This window comes from Coloeus monedula (assembly GCF_965178545.1).
Source record: "Coloeus monedula genome assembly, chromosome: 38".
Taxonomy (NCBI): Eukaryota; Metazoa; Chordata; class Aves; order Passeriformes; family Corvidae; genus Coloeus; species Coloeus monedula.
Window position 1 is genome coordinate 1,534,465 of NC_138818.1, and position 19,872 is coordinate 1,554,336.

The window sequence follows — 19,872 nt, forward strand, 5'->3', positions numbered from 1 at the left end:
CACGCCCCCCGGCAGTTCCCTCCCAGTGCTCCCAGTTCCTTCCCGGTGCTCCCAGTATCCGTCCCCCTGGGTGGCCGGGAGTCGGGGTTCGCCTTGTCCTCGTGCATCTCTGTCGTGCTCTGCGCAGAGGAATCCCGGGAGCTGCTTCTTTCTGCGAGAGCGGCTCTCCTGGGACTGGGCATCCCAGGGCACAGCGCGGCTGCTTTTGGGGTGTTGGCACCTGCCCGGGGATGGCCATGGGGCATGTGGGGGGAGCTGGGGCCGTACTGGTGTGTCACAGGTTAGCAAGCATGGTGTTACTGGAGGTTCTGGGAGCAGCCCCGGCCGCCGGCTGAGCGGGGGACGAGGTGAGAAGGGGGAGAGGGACCTGGAACCCCCAAAACCAAGCACGGGGGAGGGTGGGGATGGGGGGGGAAGATGAAGGGGCAGAAGAGCTGGGGAAAAGAGGGGGCTGGGAACCCCAGACAGAACGGGAGCGGGGTGGGACACCCAAATTGAGTTGGGAGGGGTTTGTGGATTGGGGGAACGCTGGGAAAGGGAAGGAGGGGGGAGGGAAAGGTGGGGTGGGGATGGAAGAAGGGCCGTTCCAGGGGTGTCCAGCCCTGTCCTCCAGCACCTGAGCCCTGGAGCGATTCCCTGCGGCTCGGGAGGGGCGGATCCGCACTGGGGGGTCCCCAAAGCCCCTGCCCATCCCTGGGGGCTCATGGGGGGTTCCCCCCACCCAGCAGCCGGTGCTGCGGCGGCCGTGGGGCAGCGACGGGTGGGAAGGGGAGTCCGGCGTGGGAGCGGGGGAGGAGTGGAAGGACGAGGAGGGAGAGAGAAGCAGGAGGAGCAGGAACAGGAGGGGAAGGAAGAGGAGGAGCCCGAACAGGAAGAAGAAGAGGAGAATCGGAGGCATCCGCTGCCGCTCGCTGAGTCCACAGCGCTCCTCGGCCCGACTGCATCGCATCCCCCCGCATTCCGCAGGTGACCGGGGAGGGGAAGTTCGCCCCAAATCTATCGCGGGATCTCCGGGAGGATTTTTTCTGGGGAGGTGTTTGGAGCTCGCAGATTTCGGAATCGAGTCGCAAATCTATTTCGGTGTCCCTGGGAAGGTATTTTTTGATCTTGCAGGAGTCCAAAGCTGAGCCGTAAATGCCCCTTGGGGGGATTTTGAGGGGCCCGCTTGGCGATCGCCCGGTACTGTTGGGCGGGACATGGGTTTTGGGAATCCCCGGGAGAGCCGGGGGGTGAAACACGGGAGCCCCCCGTTAACAGACCTGGGGGACCCCCGGCAGCCTGGAGGGGTGGGGGAGCCTGGAGATGAGTGGGGTTCGGGCCCCCTGACCCTGAAAGTGTTGGCGGGGAGAGGGGGAAGCCCCGAGTACTTGGAGGGGGGGGGAGATGCTGAGGAGGGGGACCATAGGACCCCTAGGAGCCGAAGCAGAGTCAGGGGAGGATGACCCCTGAGACCCCCGAAATGCCCCCAGCATCCCTAAGCAGGACTTGGGAGAGGTTATCCTCAGGACCCACAGGCCCCCCAGCAGCCCTGAGAAGAGGGACCCCCATAACCCCAAAGTAAGGACACTGGAAACAGGGAACTCCTGTGAGAGTTATTTTGGACTCCTTGATTTCTGGAGGTTTTTGTGGACACCAGACCCACGGTGACTTCTAGAGATGGACTTGGACAGTGGAACCCTCAAAGCCAACACTTTCACATCTTGTTTTCCCCCCCAAACCAGGATTTCCCATTCCCAAACCTTGGCCGGTTGGAGGAAGAGGCTGCAAGGAAGAGGAAGATGCCCCAGGACCCCCAGGCAGGTGAGGAGGAAGTCAGTGCCCCTTTCCCCCTCTCTCCTGCTCCATCTCCCAGCCCAGCATCGCGCCCGGCTGCAGGACAACCCCGCTGCCGACGCCGTCCTGCCGGGGACGGACTGGGGGGATCTCCTTCCCCTTCCCTGTGGCACGGAGGCAAATCCCATCCTCTCCTTGTCCTTCCTCCCCCAGACAAGGAGCTGAGCACGGAGCCCAGGGAGGACAAATCCCCGTGGCAGAACCTGGTGGAAGAGGCCATTTTGAGCGGCTCCACGGCGCAGGAATCCAACAGGGAGGAAAAGCCCCAGAGATCCTGCAGGAGGAGGGGCTGCAAACACAGCCCAGAGTGCTCTGAGGAGGGAAGACCCACCCTGTTCCAGGAAGGCAGCTGGAGATCCAGCCAGAGCTCGGAGCTGGGGGTCCATGAGCAGCTTCATGATGGGGAGAAGCCCTACAAATGCTTGGAATGTGCAAGGAGTTTCAGCAAGAGATCCCGCCTGGTCCGCCACCAGACAATCCACACAGGGGAACGGCCCTATGAGTGTGGGGAATGTGGAAAGGGCTTCAGAGACACCTCCGACCTGATCCGCCACCAGACAGTCCACACCGGGGATCGGCCCTACGAGTGTGGGGAATGCGGGAGGGGCTTCAGCATCAGCTCCCACCTGATCACCCACCAGAGGATCCACACTGGGGAACGGCCCTACGGGTGTGGAGAATGTGGGAAGAGCTTCAGCCTGAGCTCCAGTTTGAAACGCCACCAGAGGATCCACACTGGTGAACGGCCCTATGAGTGTGGGGAATGTGGGAGGGGCTTCAGGAAGAGCTACCACCTGATCCGCCACCAGATGATCCACACTGGAGTACGACCCTACAAGTGCGGGGAATGTGGGAAGAGCTTCCGTGACAGCTCTGGCCTGATCATGCACCAGACAGTCCACACTGGGGAATGCCCCTACAGGTGTTCAGAATGTGGGAAGAGCTTCAGCCAGAGATACAGCCTGACCTCCCACCAGAAGATCCACACCAGGGAGAGGCCCTAAGAGTGTCCCAAATGTGGGAAGAGCTTTTCACAGAGCTGTCACTTGACCCAACACCAACAGAGCCACCAGTAAGGGAAGCCCTGTGAGTCCCCTGAGTGCAGGAAGATCTTTGTGCACTGCTCCAACTCCATCCCCCTTTGGAGGACCCCTGTTAGATGATGCACAGTGACCCCCCTTGGGCAGAGAGTTGGTGATCCATGCTCCTGGTGATCCGTGTTGGGATCATCCTGGCTGGTGGTCTCCACATCTGCCTGGCTCCCTGTGGGCACCTGGATGCAGCAGGACAAAAATCCACTGGGATGCAGACTGATGTCAGGAATTCGTTGGGGACAGCATTTTTTTTTTTACTTTTGACCCCAAAAACTCTTACCTTTTGCATCCAATAATTTCTTCTGGTGGCATCAAGGAATACTGGATGGTCTTGGAGGTCTTTTTCAGCCTAAATCATTCCATAATTCTAATTCTCTCTGGCCCACAGGCATCTTCCACAGCCAAACCGTGATGGACTGGGGCAAAAAGCAAGATTTTGGAGACAATGGAGTGGAAAACTCTCTAAAAAAGGTTCTTTCCACCCACTCAAGCACATGGATACTCAGCCAGCATGGACACGTAAATCCTTTTATTTTAGCCTTGATTTTGTTTTCATTCTTCTTCATCCCTTCACCCAACATTGGGGTAAAAATAAAGACATTGAACTAACACATGGATGGGTACATGGAAGGGGACGTGGGGGACACAGACATGGATGAGAACATTGTGGGACATGGGTGGGGACATGGTGGGGACAGGGACATGGTCATGGGTGCGGACATGGCTGTGGATGGGGATATTGAGCGTGGGGGGTCACAGACATAGATGGTGACGTGGGGGTATATGGCCATGGATGAGGACGTGGGGGACGTAGCCATGGATGGTGACAAGTGGCCTAGGGGACAAGTCCATGGGTTGACATATCCATGCCATGAGGTGTCCCATGACCAAGGACAACACATCCCCACCACCACCATGATGACACTGTCCCCTTCATGCTACCATTTATTCCCCTCTCCTCCCCTGGATGTGACACCCACCTCGCGGGGTGTCCCCATGTCCTGGTGACCCGTGTCCCTCAGGCCACTCCCGGCAGTGGCTCCAGCAGCAGCCAAAGCCCATTTTCGGCACGCAGGATCAGCTCGGGCTTGCGGCGCGGGGGTGGCCTCGCTGTGTCCTTCCGCAGCACGAACCGGGACAGCGTCAGTGCCACCACCACCTTCATCTCAGCCATGGCAAAGCTCTGCCCGATGCAGTTCCTGCCACCACATCTCCACTGTCACCCCACTGTGAACCCAACCAGGAACGAGGGTGGCACTTCGGGACACTCCTGTCCCCGCCCCACCACGTACCTGGGGCCGGCAGAGAAGGGGATGAAGGACGACGGGGACCGTCCCTTGCTGTTCTCTGGGCTGAACCTCAGGGGGTTGAACACCTGGGGTGACAGCGTCACGCTGAGGGGACACAGCTGTCACCACTGTGGTGACAGGGACGCCTCGTAGGGTGGCCTTACCTCAGGCTCGGGCCAGAGGTCTGGGTTGTGGTGGGTCCCGTAGATGCTCATCAGGCAGGTGACCCCTGGTGTGATGGGAATGGCCACTTTAGGGACAGCAGATGAGGGTGGGTGGTGACATTAGGGACACCCTGGCCATGTCATACCCTTGGGGATGATGCGGCCATCACGCAGGGGGATGTCCTCGGTGCAGCGCCGGGACACAGCAGTGACAGGAGGGTGCAGCCGCAGACTTTCCTTGATGCACATGGTGGTGAAGGGCAGCTGGGACAGGTCCTCCCTAGGGACAAGTGGGGGTGGCACCATGTCCCCGAGCCACGTGGCCGGAGGTGGCCTTGGGGACATCTCACCATTCAATGTCCGCAGTGTCCCGGCCAGCCAGGAGCTCCTGGACCTCCTGGCGGCACCGCTCCTGGTGCTCAGGGTGGCCAGCCAGGTTGTAGAATAGCCACGCCAGGCCACTGGCTGTGGTGTCGTGGCCTGTGGCGACATTGGATGAGCGAGGGGACACCAGAGTGGCTCGTCCCCAATGGCACCTGGGAGCTCGTGCTCACCCTCAAACATGAAGGTGTCAGCCTCGGCCGCGATGTCCTCATCGGACAGGGTATGGCCGTTCTCGTCCTGGAGGAGTGAGATGAGCCATGGGCCACCTGGGACCACCAGTCTATGACCAAATCCCATCCATGGCCACCACTGTTCACCCATGGCCACCACCATCCCACTGGCCCCCACCTTTCTGGTCAGTGCTGCCCATGGCCACCACTGTTTTCCCCCCTTGGCCACCAGTATATGCCCAAACTCCCCCATGTCCACCACTGTTTTCCCCCCTTGGCCACCAGTATATGCCCAAACCCCCCCATGTCCACCAGCATCCCACTGGTCTATGGCAAACATTTCCATGGCCACTGCCACCCTCTTGACCACCTCCATGCCCCCACAGCCACCACCCCTGACCCCCCCGCCCCACCTTGGTGAGCAGCAGGAGGTCGATGAAGTCCATGCTGCGTCCCCGGTGGCCATCCAGCCAGGCCTGGTGGCCCAGGCGGGCGAGGGCACGGCGCCGGCGCTGCACCACATCAGCAGTGAAGGCATGGACAGTGGCGCAGGCGCGGGCAAAGTGCTGACCATCAGAGGAGAGGCTGTAGAGCCACCACGGGTGGAGAAGTGGCTGGAGCTGGCGTCGGACCACCAATGAGCTCAGCTCCAGGATGGCCTGGATGTACTCACTGGGCTGCCTGCAGGAACCGGGGACAGTGGGGGGACACTGTGGCCACCAGGATGGCCAACAGGGAGGATGGCAGGGCCATTGTGGCCACCGGAATGGCCAGTGGGGACAATGGTGGGAGCAGGATGGCCAATAGGGACAATGGAGGGGCCACCATGGCCTCCAGGAGGGCCAACGGGGACTATGGTGGGGCCACCGTGGTCACCAGGATGGTCAACAGGGACAATGGTGGGGTCACCACAGCCACCAGGATGGTCAGGTGGGACAGGTGACACTCACTCCTGGCAGTGGCTCTCATGGCTGAAGATGCACTTCTGGAGTGTGTCCAGGGTGAGGAGGCTCAGGGGCTGCAGCACCTCCAACCCCACCGGCCCCCCGCCAGCTGCCACTGCTGCCACCCTCCACTTGGCCTGCGGGGATGGACTGCATCAGGGAGGGAACAGGGAGGGGACAGGGACAGGGTCAGGGACAAGGGATGGGGACCGGGGGGGCCATTGGGGGTGGGACAGGGGGCAGAGTTGGAATGGGGGTGTGGGACAGGGATGGGGTGATGAGCGAGGGGTGGGGTTGGGGTTTGGGGGCAGGTTTGGGTTTGGGGTATGGGACAGTACAGGATTTGGGGAACAGGACAAGACAGGGTGCAGGACAGGACTCAGGGTGCAGCAGTGGGTACAGGACAGAGTTTTGGGTGCAGGACTCAGGGTTTGGGATGCACGTCAGAGTTCAGGGTGCAGGTCAGGACTTGGGGTTGAGGTCAGGATTTGGGGTGCAGCACTCATGATTTGGGGTGCAGGTCAGGATTTGGGGTGCGAATGAGGACTCATGCGCATCTTGGATCTCTCACAAGCAGCACGCGAGTGCTCTGGTTGAAGATTCCCAGGTAATTCCGAAGCACATCCCCGTGGAAGGCGGGCGTCAGGAGTCGCCGGTGTCGCGCCCAGCGCTGCCCGCAGCTCAGCAGCAGCCCCTCCCCTGGGGGGGACACCGGGGTCCGCCAGGGGCACCCAGGGGGGTTGTCCCTGTCCCCTGCTGCCCCTGACCCCTGTGACACATCCAGATCCATCCTGCGGGCACCCAGGGGGTCTGTCCCGTCCCCCACTGCCCCTGTTACACACCCGGATCCATCTGGGGAGGCACTCAGGGGTGCTGTCCCCTGTGACATCTCCATTCGGGGGGCACCCAGGGGTGGTGTCCCCACCCCAACCCCCCCCCACTCACCCAGCCAGGGCTTGAGGAAGCTGTAGAAAAGTTCGTCCTTGGGAGCCACGAAGGCTGTGGGGGACAGAGACAGGGTGGGCAGGGGTTCACTGGGGTGGCATCAGGTCTCCTGGGTGGGGACACTGGGGGTGGGGCCCCCCTGTCTGCACCCATAACCCTCAGGTGGGGACCCTGGGGTGGGCACCCTCTCCCAGCACCCATGGCCACTACAGGATGGGGGTTGGGAGGCAACCAGAGGCTGGACATGGTGACACCTTTGGGTGGTCTTGGAGAACCTCAAGGACAGATTGGTGGCCACTATGGGGTGGCATTTGGCCTGGCCATGGTGACACCTCTGAGGACCTGTGGGTGGCCCTGGGGACCCATTGGATGTCCCATGTCCTACCTGAGGCACTGAGGAGTGGCCGGAGGGTGCTGGGGTGGAAGAGGCGCAGGACAGGCAGCCAGGGAAGTCCCCACCAGAGGCAGCCGTGACGGTACTGGGCCACCAAGGCATCCACCTGCTGTAGGCCTTGCTCTGTACTCTGCCCCTGGGGACAGCAGCGGACATGTGTGTCATCGGGGGCACAGACAGGCTTGGGGACACATGTGTCCTCAGGACACTGCCAGCCCTGGGGACATGTGTGTCAGCCTCCTCTGTCCCCTCACAGGTGCCACTACCCCATCCTCACTGTCTCTTTGCCAGTGCCACCACCCTGTCCTCACTGTCCCCCCAAGTGCCACCACTCCATTCCTCCTGTCCCCTTGCAGGTGCCACCACCCCGTCCTCACTGTCCCCCCAAGTGCTACCACTCCATTCCTCCTGTCCCCTTGCAGGTGCCACCACTCCAGGTGCCACCGGCCGTGCCCTTACCATGCCGGTGTGTCCCAGCAACCAATTGCGCCAGGGTGGGATGGGGAACTTGTTCAGCTGGCGACAAGTGGCCCGGAATCGGGTGACAGCCACCAGCGCATCCCAGAGCCACCGCAGCAGCAGGGCCACCACGAAGGTGCCCAGGGCCACCGCGCCCAGGGAACCTAGCGCCGCGGCCACCGCCATGGAACCGCTCCTGGGCACAGGCTGGGGACAGGGCAAGGGTCGGGCGCGGGCGGTGTCGCCCGCGGGGTCACGTGGCCCCGCGCTGGGTGTCACCGGATGCCTCCAGGTGGCTTTTGTCGCAATGCGCGTCCTGGTGGCAGCGTCCCCTGACACGTCCTGGTGGCATCGTGTCCCCTCCCCTCCGTGTGTCCCCGTCTCCCTGTGTGTGTCCCTGTCCCCACTTGTGTCCCCGTCCCCCTTCCGTCTCCCACTCTGTGTGTCCCTGTCCCCCACCCGTGTGTCCCTGTCCCTCTCCACGTGTCCCCTGTCCACTGCCGTGTGTCCCTGTCCCCCCCGAGTGTCCCTGTCCCCATCTTCCCCGTGTGACCCTGTCCGCTTCTGTGTGTCCCTGTCCCTCCCCGTATGTCCCCTGCCCCCCGCCCCCGCCGTGTCCCGCAGGGTGTCTCCACGTCCCGCAGGATGTTGCCGTGGCTGTTCCTTGCGCGGAGCATCTGTGCCCGTCCCGGAACACGTAGGGACATGCCACGGCACCCCGTGACACCTTTTGACCTCTGGTTTTGTCTCTGTTCTTTTCTCCTTGGTTTGGGTCCTTTCCACCTCTTTTGGGTCCTTTAACTCTATTTTGGGTACTTTCCCTTCTTCTAGTCCTTTCCCCAGTTTTAGGTGCATTGTTCAGATTTTGGGTCCTTTCCCTTAATTTTGGGTGCCCTCCCCCTGCTTTGATGCATTTTTGGGTGTCTTTCCCCCCTCAACCCCCTCCCCACCCTTCTCCTCACACACCCTCACCCCCTGCCCACCCTTTTTCCCCCAGGTGTCCCCACGGATGTCCCCCACACCACATGGACTCCATAGGTGACATCATGGATGTCCTCGAGTCTCCAGCCCTGGGGCAGCTCCCCCGTCACCACCACGGCACTGGGGCAGGTGCTGGGGGTCTGGAGCACCCTGGAGTGCCAGGCCGTGCTGGGCAAGCACCCCCAGGACCTACCCAGCTCTCCCGGGCAGTGGCAGCTCCTGACCGAGCTCCTCTGCCGTGACCCCGCGACACTGGACACTCAACGGCTCCACGGTGGCCCTCAGTCCCCTCCTCGCCAGCATCGAGATGGGGCTGAGATCTGGAGGATTTGGGTGGCCTCTCCCCAGCCTTAATCCCCTGCTGATCCTCTCTTCACTGTCACCACCGCCGAGGCTTTGGGGACATCTCTCCTGGTGACAACAATAGGATCATGCTGGGACCCAGCGGCTGCTGGGATGACATGGGGAACTGCCAAAATTACATCTTGCAGGGCCTCCCATCCCCTGTCCCCGATGCTGTGGCCACCATGGATGGGGTGGTCCTGGGGGTGTGACTGGCCCGGGAGCCCCTCCTGCTGGCCAAGCTGCTCTGAGGCTACTGCAGGACCAGCAATGGCTTGGAAATGAGGAGATTCCCCAGCACTTACTGGAACCAGGATTTCAGGGCGCTGGTGGGGCCAGGAGAGCTGGAGAAGGAGGAGACAAAAGGAGGTTTTGGCGGTGCTATGGGTGCTGTCACCCACCTGGCATCTCCTGAGGGATGTGAAGACACAGCAAGTGGTGACCGTGGCTCGTTGGGTGTCTCGGGAGTTCAGCGAGCACTACGTGGGTATGGGCAGGGGATGTCACCCCCTAAACAGGGTTGTCACCACACAAATGGGGGCTGTCACTGCACAAATGGGGTGGGAGGGTGTGGGAGGGGACCCCAGGTGGGTGGGGTGGGGTCACTCTGGTGGGCAGGCACTGAGAGATGAGGGCAGGGACAGGTGGCTTGGTGTGGTGGGACATCTTCGGGTCCCCTGGATGGCCACCACCATGCTGCCTGGGTGAACACCACTGTGTCCCCTTGATGACCTCCACCACATCCTCCGTATGGCCACCACTCTGTCCCCCCGATGGCCACCACTCTCCCCTGGGTGATGGTCCCTGGGTGGCCACCACCATGTCTCCATTGCCAATACTGCTGTGTCCCCTGGACATTGGCCACCTCATGTCCTGGCCAGAGGACACCCTGAGCAGCCCCTCTCCGACCCCTCAGTAACTCCCAGGAGGACCCTCCCACATCCAGGCTGAAGGTCCCTCAGGTGTCCCCACGTGTCCCAAAGGACCCATTGAGCCCCTTGTCCCCACGTGGACTCTGCCATGTCCCCAAGGGCTCATGGGACACATGGAGCCCCTTGCCCCTGCAGAGTGCCTGAGCATCGTGCCCCGCTGCATGTGGGGGCCCGTCTGTGCTGGGGCACCCTGTAATTGCTGCAGCTCCTGCTGGGCTCCATGTTCCTCCACCACACCCTGGAGCCGACACGGCCATGCCAGAGCTTCTGCCCCGTGCCTGTGCCACGAGGGACAGGCAGAGCTGTCACCAGGACACCCGCACCTGGGACAACATTGGCTGCAGGTCATTGTCACCCCTCAAGGGAGCTGTCATTGTACCCTTGTGGGCCCTGTCACCCCCTGAGAGACCCGTCGCCTCCCAAGGTCCCCATCACCCCCTGCAGTCACTGTGACCCCCTGTGGTCCCTGTCACCCACTGTGGTCCCCATCACTGTCCCCTTGTAGTCCCCACCATTGTCCCCCCGCTGTCCCTATCACTGTCCCACTGTGGTCTCTGTCACCCTCTGTGGTCCCTTTCACCCCCCATGGTCCCCCTGTAGTCCCTACCATTGTCCTCCCCATGATCCCCACCATTGTCCCCATCAGGTCCTTGCAGCTTCGTGGTGGGCTCAGACGGATACCTGTACGAGGGTCGGGGGTGGCGCTGGGTCGGTGCCCACACCAAGGACTACAGTACCAAAGGCTTGGGCATTGGCATCATCTGGGACTTCTCGGCCACCCTGCTGGACCCCGACACCCTGGCCCTGGTGCAGGATGAGCTCCTGCCCTGTGTTGTCCACTCTGACCTCGTCTGGCCAGACTTCACCCCATGTGCCCACCGCCAGCTCAGCCATGCCAACTGCCCTGGCAACGCCCTCTTCCAGGAGATCCAGAGCTGGCCCAGCTTCCAGGGCTTGGGGTGGGTGTCCCAGTGGGGTTGGTGGGAGGGGGTTTGGAGTGATGATGCTGGGACTGACTGCCCTGTGCCATGCTCCATGGTCATGTCCCGTGCCATGTCCTGTGTCCTGTGCCATGTCCTATGCCCTGTGTCCTGTGCCACGCTCCACAGTCATGTCCCATGTCCCTGTGCTCTCTAGCCATGCCCTGTGTCCTGTGTCATGTCCCGTGTCCTGTGCCATGCTCCAAGGTCATGTCCCAACCCACGGCATGCCCTGTATCCTGTGCCATGTCCCACGCCACACTGCACACCATGCCCCACGCCGTGCCCCAAGCCATGCATGGCTGCCTCGTTCTGTCACCGTCACCATCCCTGTCACTGTCCCCATCACTGCTTCCTTCCTGCTGCTGCATTGGCCAATCCCCAGGTTAAAACCTTCAGCTTCCTTCGGGGCCAGCATGGCATTGCCCAGCCCTGGACCTTGCTGGTGGTTGCCCAAGGTGTCCCCCAGGGTAGGGGGTGACACTGGCACACAGCTGGCACACACCTGGTATCAGTGTGGCAGTGGGGCTGGCACCTATCTGGGACCGGGGTGGGGACTGTCCTGGATCAGTTCTTGGCATTGTGGCACCAGGCCTGGGAACTGGGACTGGGGCTGGGGAGTGGGGCTGGACACTGAGGCTGGGTTGTGGGCAGTGGGACTGGCCACCAGTATTGAGCACCGACACTGGGGACTGGACAGCTGGACTGAACAATGGGGACGAGCACTGAGGCTGGATGCTGGCACTCGGCACTGGCACTGGATATCAGCACCAGGCACTGGGACTGGACACTGGGAATGGACACTGGGACTGGGCACCAATACTGGGCAGTGAGGCTGGACACTGCGGCTGGGCATCGGCATTGGGCACTGGCACTGGGTGCTGGGGCTGGACACTGGCACTGGGCACCAGCACTGGGTGCTGAACCAGGAGCAGGATAAGCCCCTCGGCCCCTTCTCCTTTGTCCCCCTGAGCCCCCCCTTTGCCTACCCAAAGCTTGGCTGCACCAGATCCTGGCAGGATTTGGCACGTTTGGGGGATGTTTCCCACGGGATGAGGGGTGGTCTGGGAGTACTGGGTGTGCTGACTCTGGTCCCCCCCAGACCCAGATGAGAGGACCCCCTGGGGGGCTGCCAGAAGCCCTAAAATGAGACCTCCCCAACCTCCCAGTCCAGCAACGCCAAGGTGGGCACCCCCCACCCCTGATCCCACCCCCCCCAAGGGTGCTGGCCCCAGGGCTGACATGGAGCTGTCCCTGGCCCCTCCTCCAGGTGCTCTTGTGGAAGAGGCTCCTCCAGGAGAGGAAAAGTTACAGCGGCACCAAAGCTCACAGAATCACAGATTTAACTGGGTTGTAAAAGACCTTTGAGATCAAGTCCAACCTATGACCTAACACCACCTTATCAACTAAACCATGGCACTGAGTGCCACATCCAGTCTTTTTTTATACACTGCCAGGACCGGTGACTCTACCACCCCCCTGGGCAGCCCATTCCAGTGCCCAATCACTCTTTCAGTGAAGAATTTTTTCCTAATGTCCAGCTTAAACTTCCCCTGGCACAGCTTGTGTCCTCTCGTTCTGTCAGTGGTTGCCTGGGAGAACCAGCCCTACCTGACTACAACCTCCTTTCCAGGAGCTGTAGAGAGTGAACCAGTTGAGACAGCAGTGATGGTCCTGATGGCAAGAGTTGCAGGACAGCATGGTGAAAGGGGTCCCAGTGACACTCTTGTCCCCACACAGTCCCTGTTTGGGGGCCCCAGTGACACTACTGTCCCTGCAGGGTCTCCACCAGAGCCATTTGGGGGGGGTGGGGGGTGCTGGGGCAGTCCTGGTGACACTCCTGGTGACACTCCTGTCCCTGCAGGGTCCCCACCTGAGCAGTTTGGGGGGTTCCAGTGACACTGTTGTGTTTGCAGGGTACTTCCAAATGTAGCCAACGGGAGAGTTCCCAGCTCACAGGGGCCCCACTCACAGGGACTTTGCTGCTCACCGCTGCTGCGGCCCAGCACAGCTCCAGGGGGCTCCTTTGGCACCCTGGGCTGGCCTTTAGTCACAACAAGGTTTCATCCTGGCCCCACTTGCGATCGGCAGCTTTCTCTGAAAGTCTGAGAATGAGAATGTGGTGCCACTCAGGCAAAAACAAATGCCAAAGTTTGTTAGACAAAAAAACAAAAGCAGAAGCACAGTAGAACACAGGAGTTCCTAGGAGCACACAGTGTTTCTGAGACGCTCCAGAGCAGCTCAGCCCAGGTGGGGTCCACCAAGGCCAAGGCCTAACCAGCATTTCTCAGATCATGGTGTGGCCTGAAAAAGGGCAGAGGGGGATGCACCAGCACAAGCTGTGAGATCACCCCTGCTCACAGGCCCTCCATGCTGACATCCCATGTCATCCTGGGACTCTTTCATCTTCCAAAGACATCTGAGGGCAGGGCCACTCACAGTGACTCCGTGGCAAAACCAGAGGTGTCTCTAGGTGCTAAGGAGCCCTTTTGGCACTGGCACTCCCCGGGGTTCCATGGGGACATCCCAGGGCTCTCTATGTTCCTAAGGAACAGGCAGGGGAAGGGCAATCCCAGGGCCTCCAGGGTAACATCCCAGCAATCTCCACACTGCTAAGGAGCCACGATGTCACAGGAACTCACAGGCCATCTACACTGACATTCCAGAGGGCTCCCTGCTGCTGGAGAGCAGTGATGTCACAGGCACTCACACTTGGCCCCTGGAGACATTCCAGGAGGTTCCATCTTGCCAAACAGCTGGGATGTCACAGGCACTCACAGGGGCTCCACAGGGACATCCCAGGGGTCTCAAAGGCTGCAAAAGAACCATGAGGACTCGTGCTGCCATGGGGGCCCCATGGGGACATCCTGGGGTCACCATGCTGCTAAAGAGATGGGATGGCACAGGCACTTTAACATCACTTAAAGAATCATGGGAAAGCTATCAGGAGAGAAAGATTTCATATCAAAGCCACAGCAGGACAAGGTTCCTTGCCAAGCTTCACTCTACTCCTGACACGACGGTTAAGGCACAGCGAGGAAAAGCAACAAACAAAATCCAGAGTCAGTCAATCCAAAATGAAATACCATGAAAATCATCTGTGCATGTGTGTGAGTGTGTGCATGTCTTTGTAAAGGTGATCTAAAGAGTAAGGATAAAAAGAACATGGCCTAAAGGCTCAGCAGCACTTCACTTAAGTAAAAGGTAGCAACATTTAAACTTATAAGTTAAACTTAACCATTTAGCAATGGAATAACACTGAAAAGCTTTTAGACTCAACCATACTTCAACTTAAACAACACTTAACTGAGAACTGAACTCAAACCCGACACCTCAGAACAGGACCCATACAGGATTCACCATACCTCTATAGTAACTTTACTTACAAGCATAACTTACTTACAGTTCTAAAGCACTTAAAGATCCAGGAGAGCAGCCCCTCTCCCACGTTCCAGAGAGGACATGCACACCTGCACGCAGTGTTTACCATTCAGGCACAAACAAAGTTTCCAAGGCTGTTAAAATAAAAAAAAAGCAGGAACACGTTAGACAGCACCAGTTGCTGGGAGTGCACGTTGTTTTTGATAAGCTCAAGAGTAGCTCAGCCAAGCTGCAGTTTGTCAAGGCCAAGGCCTAACCAGCATTTCTCAGATCATGGGGAGGCTGAAAAATGGGAGGGAAGGGGAATGCACCACCACAAGCCATGAGATCACACCTGATCACAGACCCTCTGTGCTGACATCCCATGTCATCACAGGGCTCTTAATCCTCCAAAGACTTCTGAGGTCACGGGCATTGACAGGGGCTCCGTGGGGACAACAGAGGGGTCTCTACGTGCCATGGAGCCCATTTGGCTCAGACACGCACTGAAACAAAGGGTTCCAGAAAGACCTCCCGGTGCTCTCCATGCTTCTGAAGAACACCAAGGTCATGGGCAATCCCAGAGGCTCCACGGGGACATCCCAGGGGTCTCCCATCTACCAAACCAGACTGAGCTCACAGGCTGTGACAGGATGTCAGTTGTGACATCAGTGGTGTCTCTAGGCTGCTGAGGAGCCCTGATGTCACAGGATCTCACAGGGGCTCCACGGGGACATTCTAGGGGTCTGCAGGCTGAAAAAGAGGTCTCTTGTCACAGACAGTCACAGAGGTGCCAGTGTGACATCCCACTGGTCTCTGCTCAGAGGAACACTGAGGTCACCAGCAATCCCAGGGGCTCCATGGGGAGATCCCAGGGCTCTCAGGCTGCTCAAGAGCTCTGATGTCACCAGCAGTGACACAAGCTCCTTGGGGATCTCCATCGCTGCTGCAGTGGCAGCTTCAGACAAAGGCTCCTAGAGCAGCACGGCCACCGAGTCACAAGGGGCACAGAGGGACCCCTGGCTTTCTCAGCTCCTTCTCACAGACAGGAGCCTGGCTGGGGCGGCTGCATCCAAGCCCGGCCTCACACTGTCACTGGTTTCAGTAACTCTGTCCAGCAGGACTTGAACATGGCAAAACAGATCAATGTATAGAAAACAAATTATTCAGTAGGAGAAATGATTTGACACAAAGGACTCGATCGCAATTATTGACTACACAGGAGAAAATCCAAACCTGCTCCTGGCAGTGTACAGTAGAGCACAATAGAGTGCACTCTATTAAAGCAGTAGGGAAGCAGTCATCTTTCAGCAAGCAAAGAGAAACAGTTATGAAGTAGAGCTCGATGTAACTCCCCACACCAACACTCGTGGCAGCTCTCTTTCTCTTCACCTCCAGCAGTAGCCTTGGTGGGCATCACTGCCAGGAAGGAACCTCCACATACTCCAAGGAGGAAGATTTTAGAAGAACCTACCCTAGCAAAGAGGACTGCACTTTTACAGTCTAAAGGGATTGACTGGCTGGCAGAGGCCTTCAGGGCACTTTAGCAGCTTCTCTGCAAATGTTTTGCCTCACTATCAGCACCTTCGCTCCGCCTGCGCCGCCACGGCCCCGCTGCCCCAGAGCCCACACGGCCCCCACACACAGCCCGGCCGGCGGGGATCGCGTCGGGGCGGCCGAGCCCGGCCCCAAGCCACCGGCCCCGGCGCGAGTTCCCCCGCCCGCCGCGAGAGCGCAGGGCCGGGCGCCCTTGGCCGGCTTTCGGCTTTGGTTCCGCGAGGTGAGAGGAGGTAATTTTGTGTTTCTGTTGCGGGGTGGTTTATTTTTCGGCGCGGGAGGCGGAGGTGCGGGTATGGGGAGGGGTCTTAGAGGGGAGCGTGGTAGTTGGTTGTTTCCCTTTTGCACCAGCCCAGGCCGCTTTTCCTTCTGCATTTCTTTCCTTCCTTCTGTTTTCCCCTCGCTCCCCGCGCCGCCTCGCAGGGCCCGCGCGCGGCCCAGGCCGCCCCGCCCTCCCCGCTCAGGCTCGGCGGTGGCGCGGAGCAGCACGGGAAAGGCTTTTCCCGCCGCCGCCCGGGGTCCCAGGCGCGGCTGGCGGCGGCGGCGGCCGGGAGAGGAGGAGGCTGCGCGGGGGCAGCGGGCGCGTTGGGCGAGCAGGGGAAGCCGGGCACGGGTGAGGCTGGGCACGGGCTGCGGGTGGTGGCGGGGGGCTGCGCGGCGTCTCTTTGCGAAAAGATTTCTGGCTGGGTCGCTTGGAGTCTTTTGGTTTTACGGCGTTTTTCCCACGGTCCCCCGCTTCTTCTTCATCCCGCGGCGGGGGCGAGCAGGAGCGCAGCGGGGCGACGGAGCGATGCAGAAATGAAGGCGGGAGGCGGGGCAGGGGCACGGCGGGTTTAGAGACCCGGGCCCCGGGCTTAGAGAGCTCACGCTGCTGCCTGTCCGGGGGCGGGGCGGGAGGCAGGAACTCCGGCGGCTCCTAAAGACTCCCTCCTTCTCTCCCCGGGAGCAGCGCGGAGTGGTGAGGCGCAGGAGAGGGGTGGTGGCGGTGGTGGCGGTGACAGAGAGAGGAGGGAGATTAAAGAGCCTTGGGATGTCACCATGGAGTGCCTGTGACTGCTCCTGACCTGTCTTTAGCAGCCCAGAGTCTTCTAGGATGTGACCGTGGAGCGTCTGTCACTGTCAGGGCTCCTTAGAAGGCCCAGAGAGCCCTGCGATGTCACCATGGAAGCCGTGTGAGTGCAGGTGAGCTCAGGGCTCTTTAAAAACCTGGCTCCCTTTGGAATGTGAGGATGGAAGCCTTGGGAGGGCCTTTGACCTGACTGCTCTTCAGCAGTTTAGAGAAACCTGGCATGTCCCCATGGAGCCGTTGTCACTGCCGGTGACGTCAGAGCTCTTTAGCAGCCTAGAGACACATGGGATGTCAGTACAAAGCTGCTGTCATTGCCTGTGACCTCAGTGTTCTTTAGGAGCACTGGGATGTCACAATGGAACACTTCTGGGTGTCTGTGAGGAAGAACCTTTTTAGCAGCCTGGAGACACCTGGGGGGATGTCCCTATGGAGTCCCTGTAACAGCGTGTGACCTCATGGCTCTTTTGCAGCCTTCGACACCCTCAGAATGTCACCGTAGAGCCGCTGTGAGTGCCTGTGACATTACAGCTTTTCAGCAGCATGGAGACACCTAGGATGTCACTGTGGAACCCCTGTGAGAGCCTGTGACATCACATCTGCTCAGCAGCCTGGAGACACCTGTTACGTTGCCATTGAGACCCTGTGACAGCGTGTGAAGTCAGTGCAGTTTGGCAGATGGGAGACTCCTGGGATGTCGCCATGGAACCCCTGGGATTGCCTGTGACCTCAGTGTTCTTTAGGAGCATAGAGACCACTGGGATGTCACCACAGAACCTCAGTGAGTGCCTGTGCCAAATGGGCTCCTGAGCACCTAGAGACTGTAGTGTTCTCACCATGCAGCCACTGTGACTGTCCGTGACCTCTCAAGTCTGTGGAAGATTTAAGAGCCCTGGCATGTCACCATGGAGGCCCTGTGACCTCACTTCTCTTTAGCAGCCCAGAGAGACTTGAGATGTCAGCGTGGGTGCCTGTCTGTGATCTCTCTACTTTTGAGCAGGCTGGAGACAACTCTGATGTCACCATGGGCTGGTGGTTCAGGGAGGTAAGGGTGGGGGGAGGAACATGTGCTAGGGCTCACTGGGACCTGCTCAGGCACTGAGTCAGCAGGGACCACAGCGGTACCCAGGCCTGGGAAACACTCCTGTCTCCCACTGGCCAAGTCTGGTCACAGGAAGCAGGTGTGCCCTCCACTGGGATGAGATGCCACATCTCCCCACTGGAACAGGGGACCAGGTGTACCCCGTGTCCCCAGCATGCCAAGTGTGGTCACGGAAGGCCAGGTCTCCCCACTGGGGTCTCAGACACGGTCTGACTGCTGCCGGCATGGGGAGCCTTCCCTCCTCTACCCAGGAGGCCAGGTGTGCTCACCAGAACAATCAGAGTAGTGGTATTTCACCGATGGCTGGGACACCAGTGGGCGGGTCACCCAACACTGCCAAGTGTGCACCACGCCTCCCACTTATTCCACACCTCTCATGTCTCGTCAGAGCGCCAGAGCAGAGTCAAGCTCAACAGGGTCTTCTTTCCGTGTTGCTTCTGCCAAGCCTGTTCCCTTGGCTGTGGTTTCTCTGGATAGTAAGTAGGGACAGTGGGAATCTCATTGATCCATTCATTCACATCACTAATTAGATGATGAGGCATTTGGCTATTTACTGAGCATTTATTTTCATATATGTTCCTTTTCTGGGTTAAGTATAAGTGGCCCATCCACCATGGTCCAAATCAGTAGAATTTTGTCTCAAAAGTGGGTGAAACACAATGCTACATCCTTGGAAGAATTGTGTCATTCCCACTGTCCTTATGTACCATCAGGATTTAACTTTTTTTTTTTAATTAGCATAAGCAATAACAACTCTATGCAACCGAGCCAGTCTTGCTTGCAAAGATATGAACAATATCAGCGGAGGTGAGGAGTGCTCTGGAGGCCAGGGCCCAGGCAGTCTTCTCCCGCCTTGTTTTGGAGAGACCCAGGGCCTCTAGGAGCTCATTTGTTCCATAGAACCACTTGCGCCACTCTCCAGCGGGAAAGCCCCCAAACTTGATATCTCCTGCATTGGTGAGTTCCTGAATGTGTTCATGAAGATGTTGATATTTTCTCACTTTTCCAGTTGCAGCTTCCTGTAAAGATGCTTCAGTGCGTTCACATTTGATTGTCACCTCCATCACCAATGCCTGTTTTTCTCTTACAAAGATCAGGTCTGGTTTGTACATTTTGCCGTTGTCATCCCTCACATGTGGCTCTTGTAACACTGTCCAATCCTCCTTTGTAGCTTTGTTGATCAACATGTCACAGATGTAGTTGTGTCTTTTAATCCTGCCATTTTGTGTTACTGCACAGTTTCTGATGATGTGGGAGCACGTTTCATTTTCAGCCTTGCAGTGCCTGCAGCTTTTGGCACACTGATCTTGTCTTCCTCTTGCCAGGAAGGAACTCTCTTGTGGTGTAGACAATTGGCTCTCAGCTGCAATGCTGTTATTACTTTTCTGTCAGGTATGCCTCTGTATCTAAAGATCCAGAAATTGCTGATGTTACCCTCCTCAAAGTTTGTAACACTAGGGCCCTGGGATACCAGCTGTTTCCCTTTAGTAAATTCCTGTTTCCTCCGGTTACATGGTCGCAGATACTGAGTTTTCGGAGTAGCTACTTCCCATTCTGATGTTGTGTCATCACCTGCACCATCCAGCAGTTCCGTCTTAGGTTTAGGCTCCCATATGGACAGGATCTTTTCTTTATCTCCTCCAGCTGTTATCCATAATTTCCTGTAGATTTGATCGGAGCATTCTTCTTTCAGGAACAATCTTAAGGCATCATCCGACAATTGGGCAAGTCGACGTAATCTTTGGGCCCGTATACTTGGATTGAGGCCCATCAGTTTGGTGATACCCAAACCTCCATCCTTCATGCTGGAGTACAGGACGGCATCATGTGTGCATGGTGTGAAGTGTAGCCATTCCTTGACAGTCGATTGAATTTG

At 58.8% G+C, this 19,872-nt stretch overlaps 2 protein-coding genes across 2 annotated transcripts; one reads left to right on the forward strand and one right to left on the reverse strand.

Annotated features, from left to right (window-relative positions):
• The first annotated feature begins 605 nt into the window (after window positions 1-605).
• Window positions 606-3,536, forward strand: LOC309584264 (uncharacterized protein). The gene is made up of 3 exons (XM_082300217.1): window positions 606-966; window positions 1,722-1,800; window positions 1,987-3,536. Exons 2-3 carry the CDS (start codon window positions 1,779-1,781, stop codon window positions 2,835-2,837), a joined length of 873 nt encoding a protein of 290 aa, XP_082156343.1. The 5' UTR covers window positions 606-966; window positions 1,722-1,778; the 3' UTR covers window positions 2,838-3,536.
• Window positions 3,537-3,945: 409 nt separating this feature from the next.
• On the reverse strand, window positions 3,946-7,862 carry LOC309584263 (cytochrome P450 4F3-like; the record flags this gene model as incomplete). The annotated part of the gene is made up of 12 exons (XM_082300216.1): window positions 3,946-4,126; window positions 4,220-4,302; window positions 4,381-4,445; window positions 4,527-4,660; window positions 4,731-4,860; window positions 4,935-5,001; window positions 5,348-5,615; window positions 5,885-6,015; window positions 6,450-6,577; window positions 6,824-6,877; window positions 7,209-7,353; window positions 7,677-7,862. The coding sequence occupies 12 exons, from the start codon at window positions 7,860-7,862 to the stop codon at window positions 3,946-3,948; spliced, it is 1,572 nt and encodes a 523-aa protein (XP_082156342.1).
• Between the last annotated feature and the right edge of the window lie 12,010 nt (window positions 7,863-19,872).

Excerpts from the sequence above, each read along its gene's own strand:
- LOC309584264 (XM_082300217.1), top strand. The coding sequence starts at position 1,779 with ATGCCCCAGGACCCCCAGGCAG. Across the intron at positions 1,801-1,986 it reads GCCCCAGGACCCCCAGGCAG|ACAAGGAGCTGAGCACGGAG; the intron begins GTGAGGAGGAAG and ends TTCCTCCCCCAG.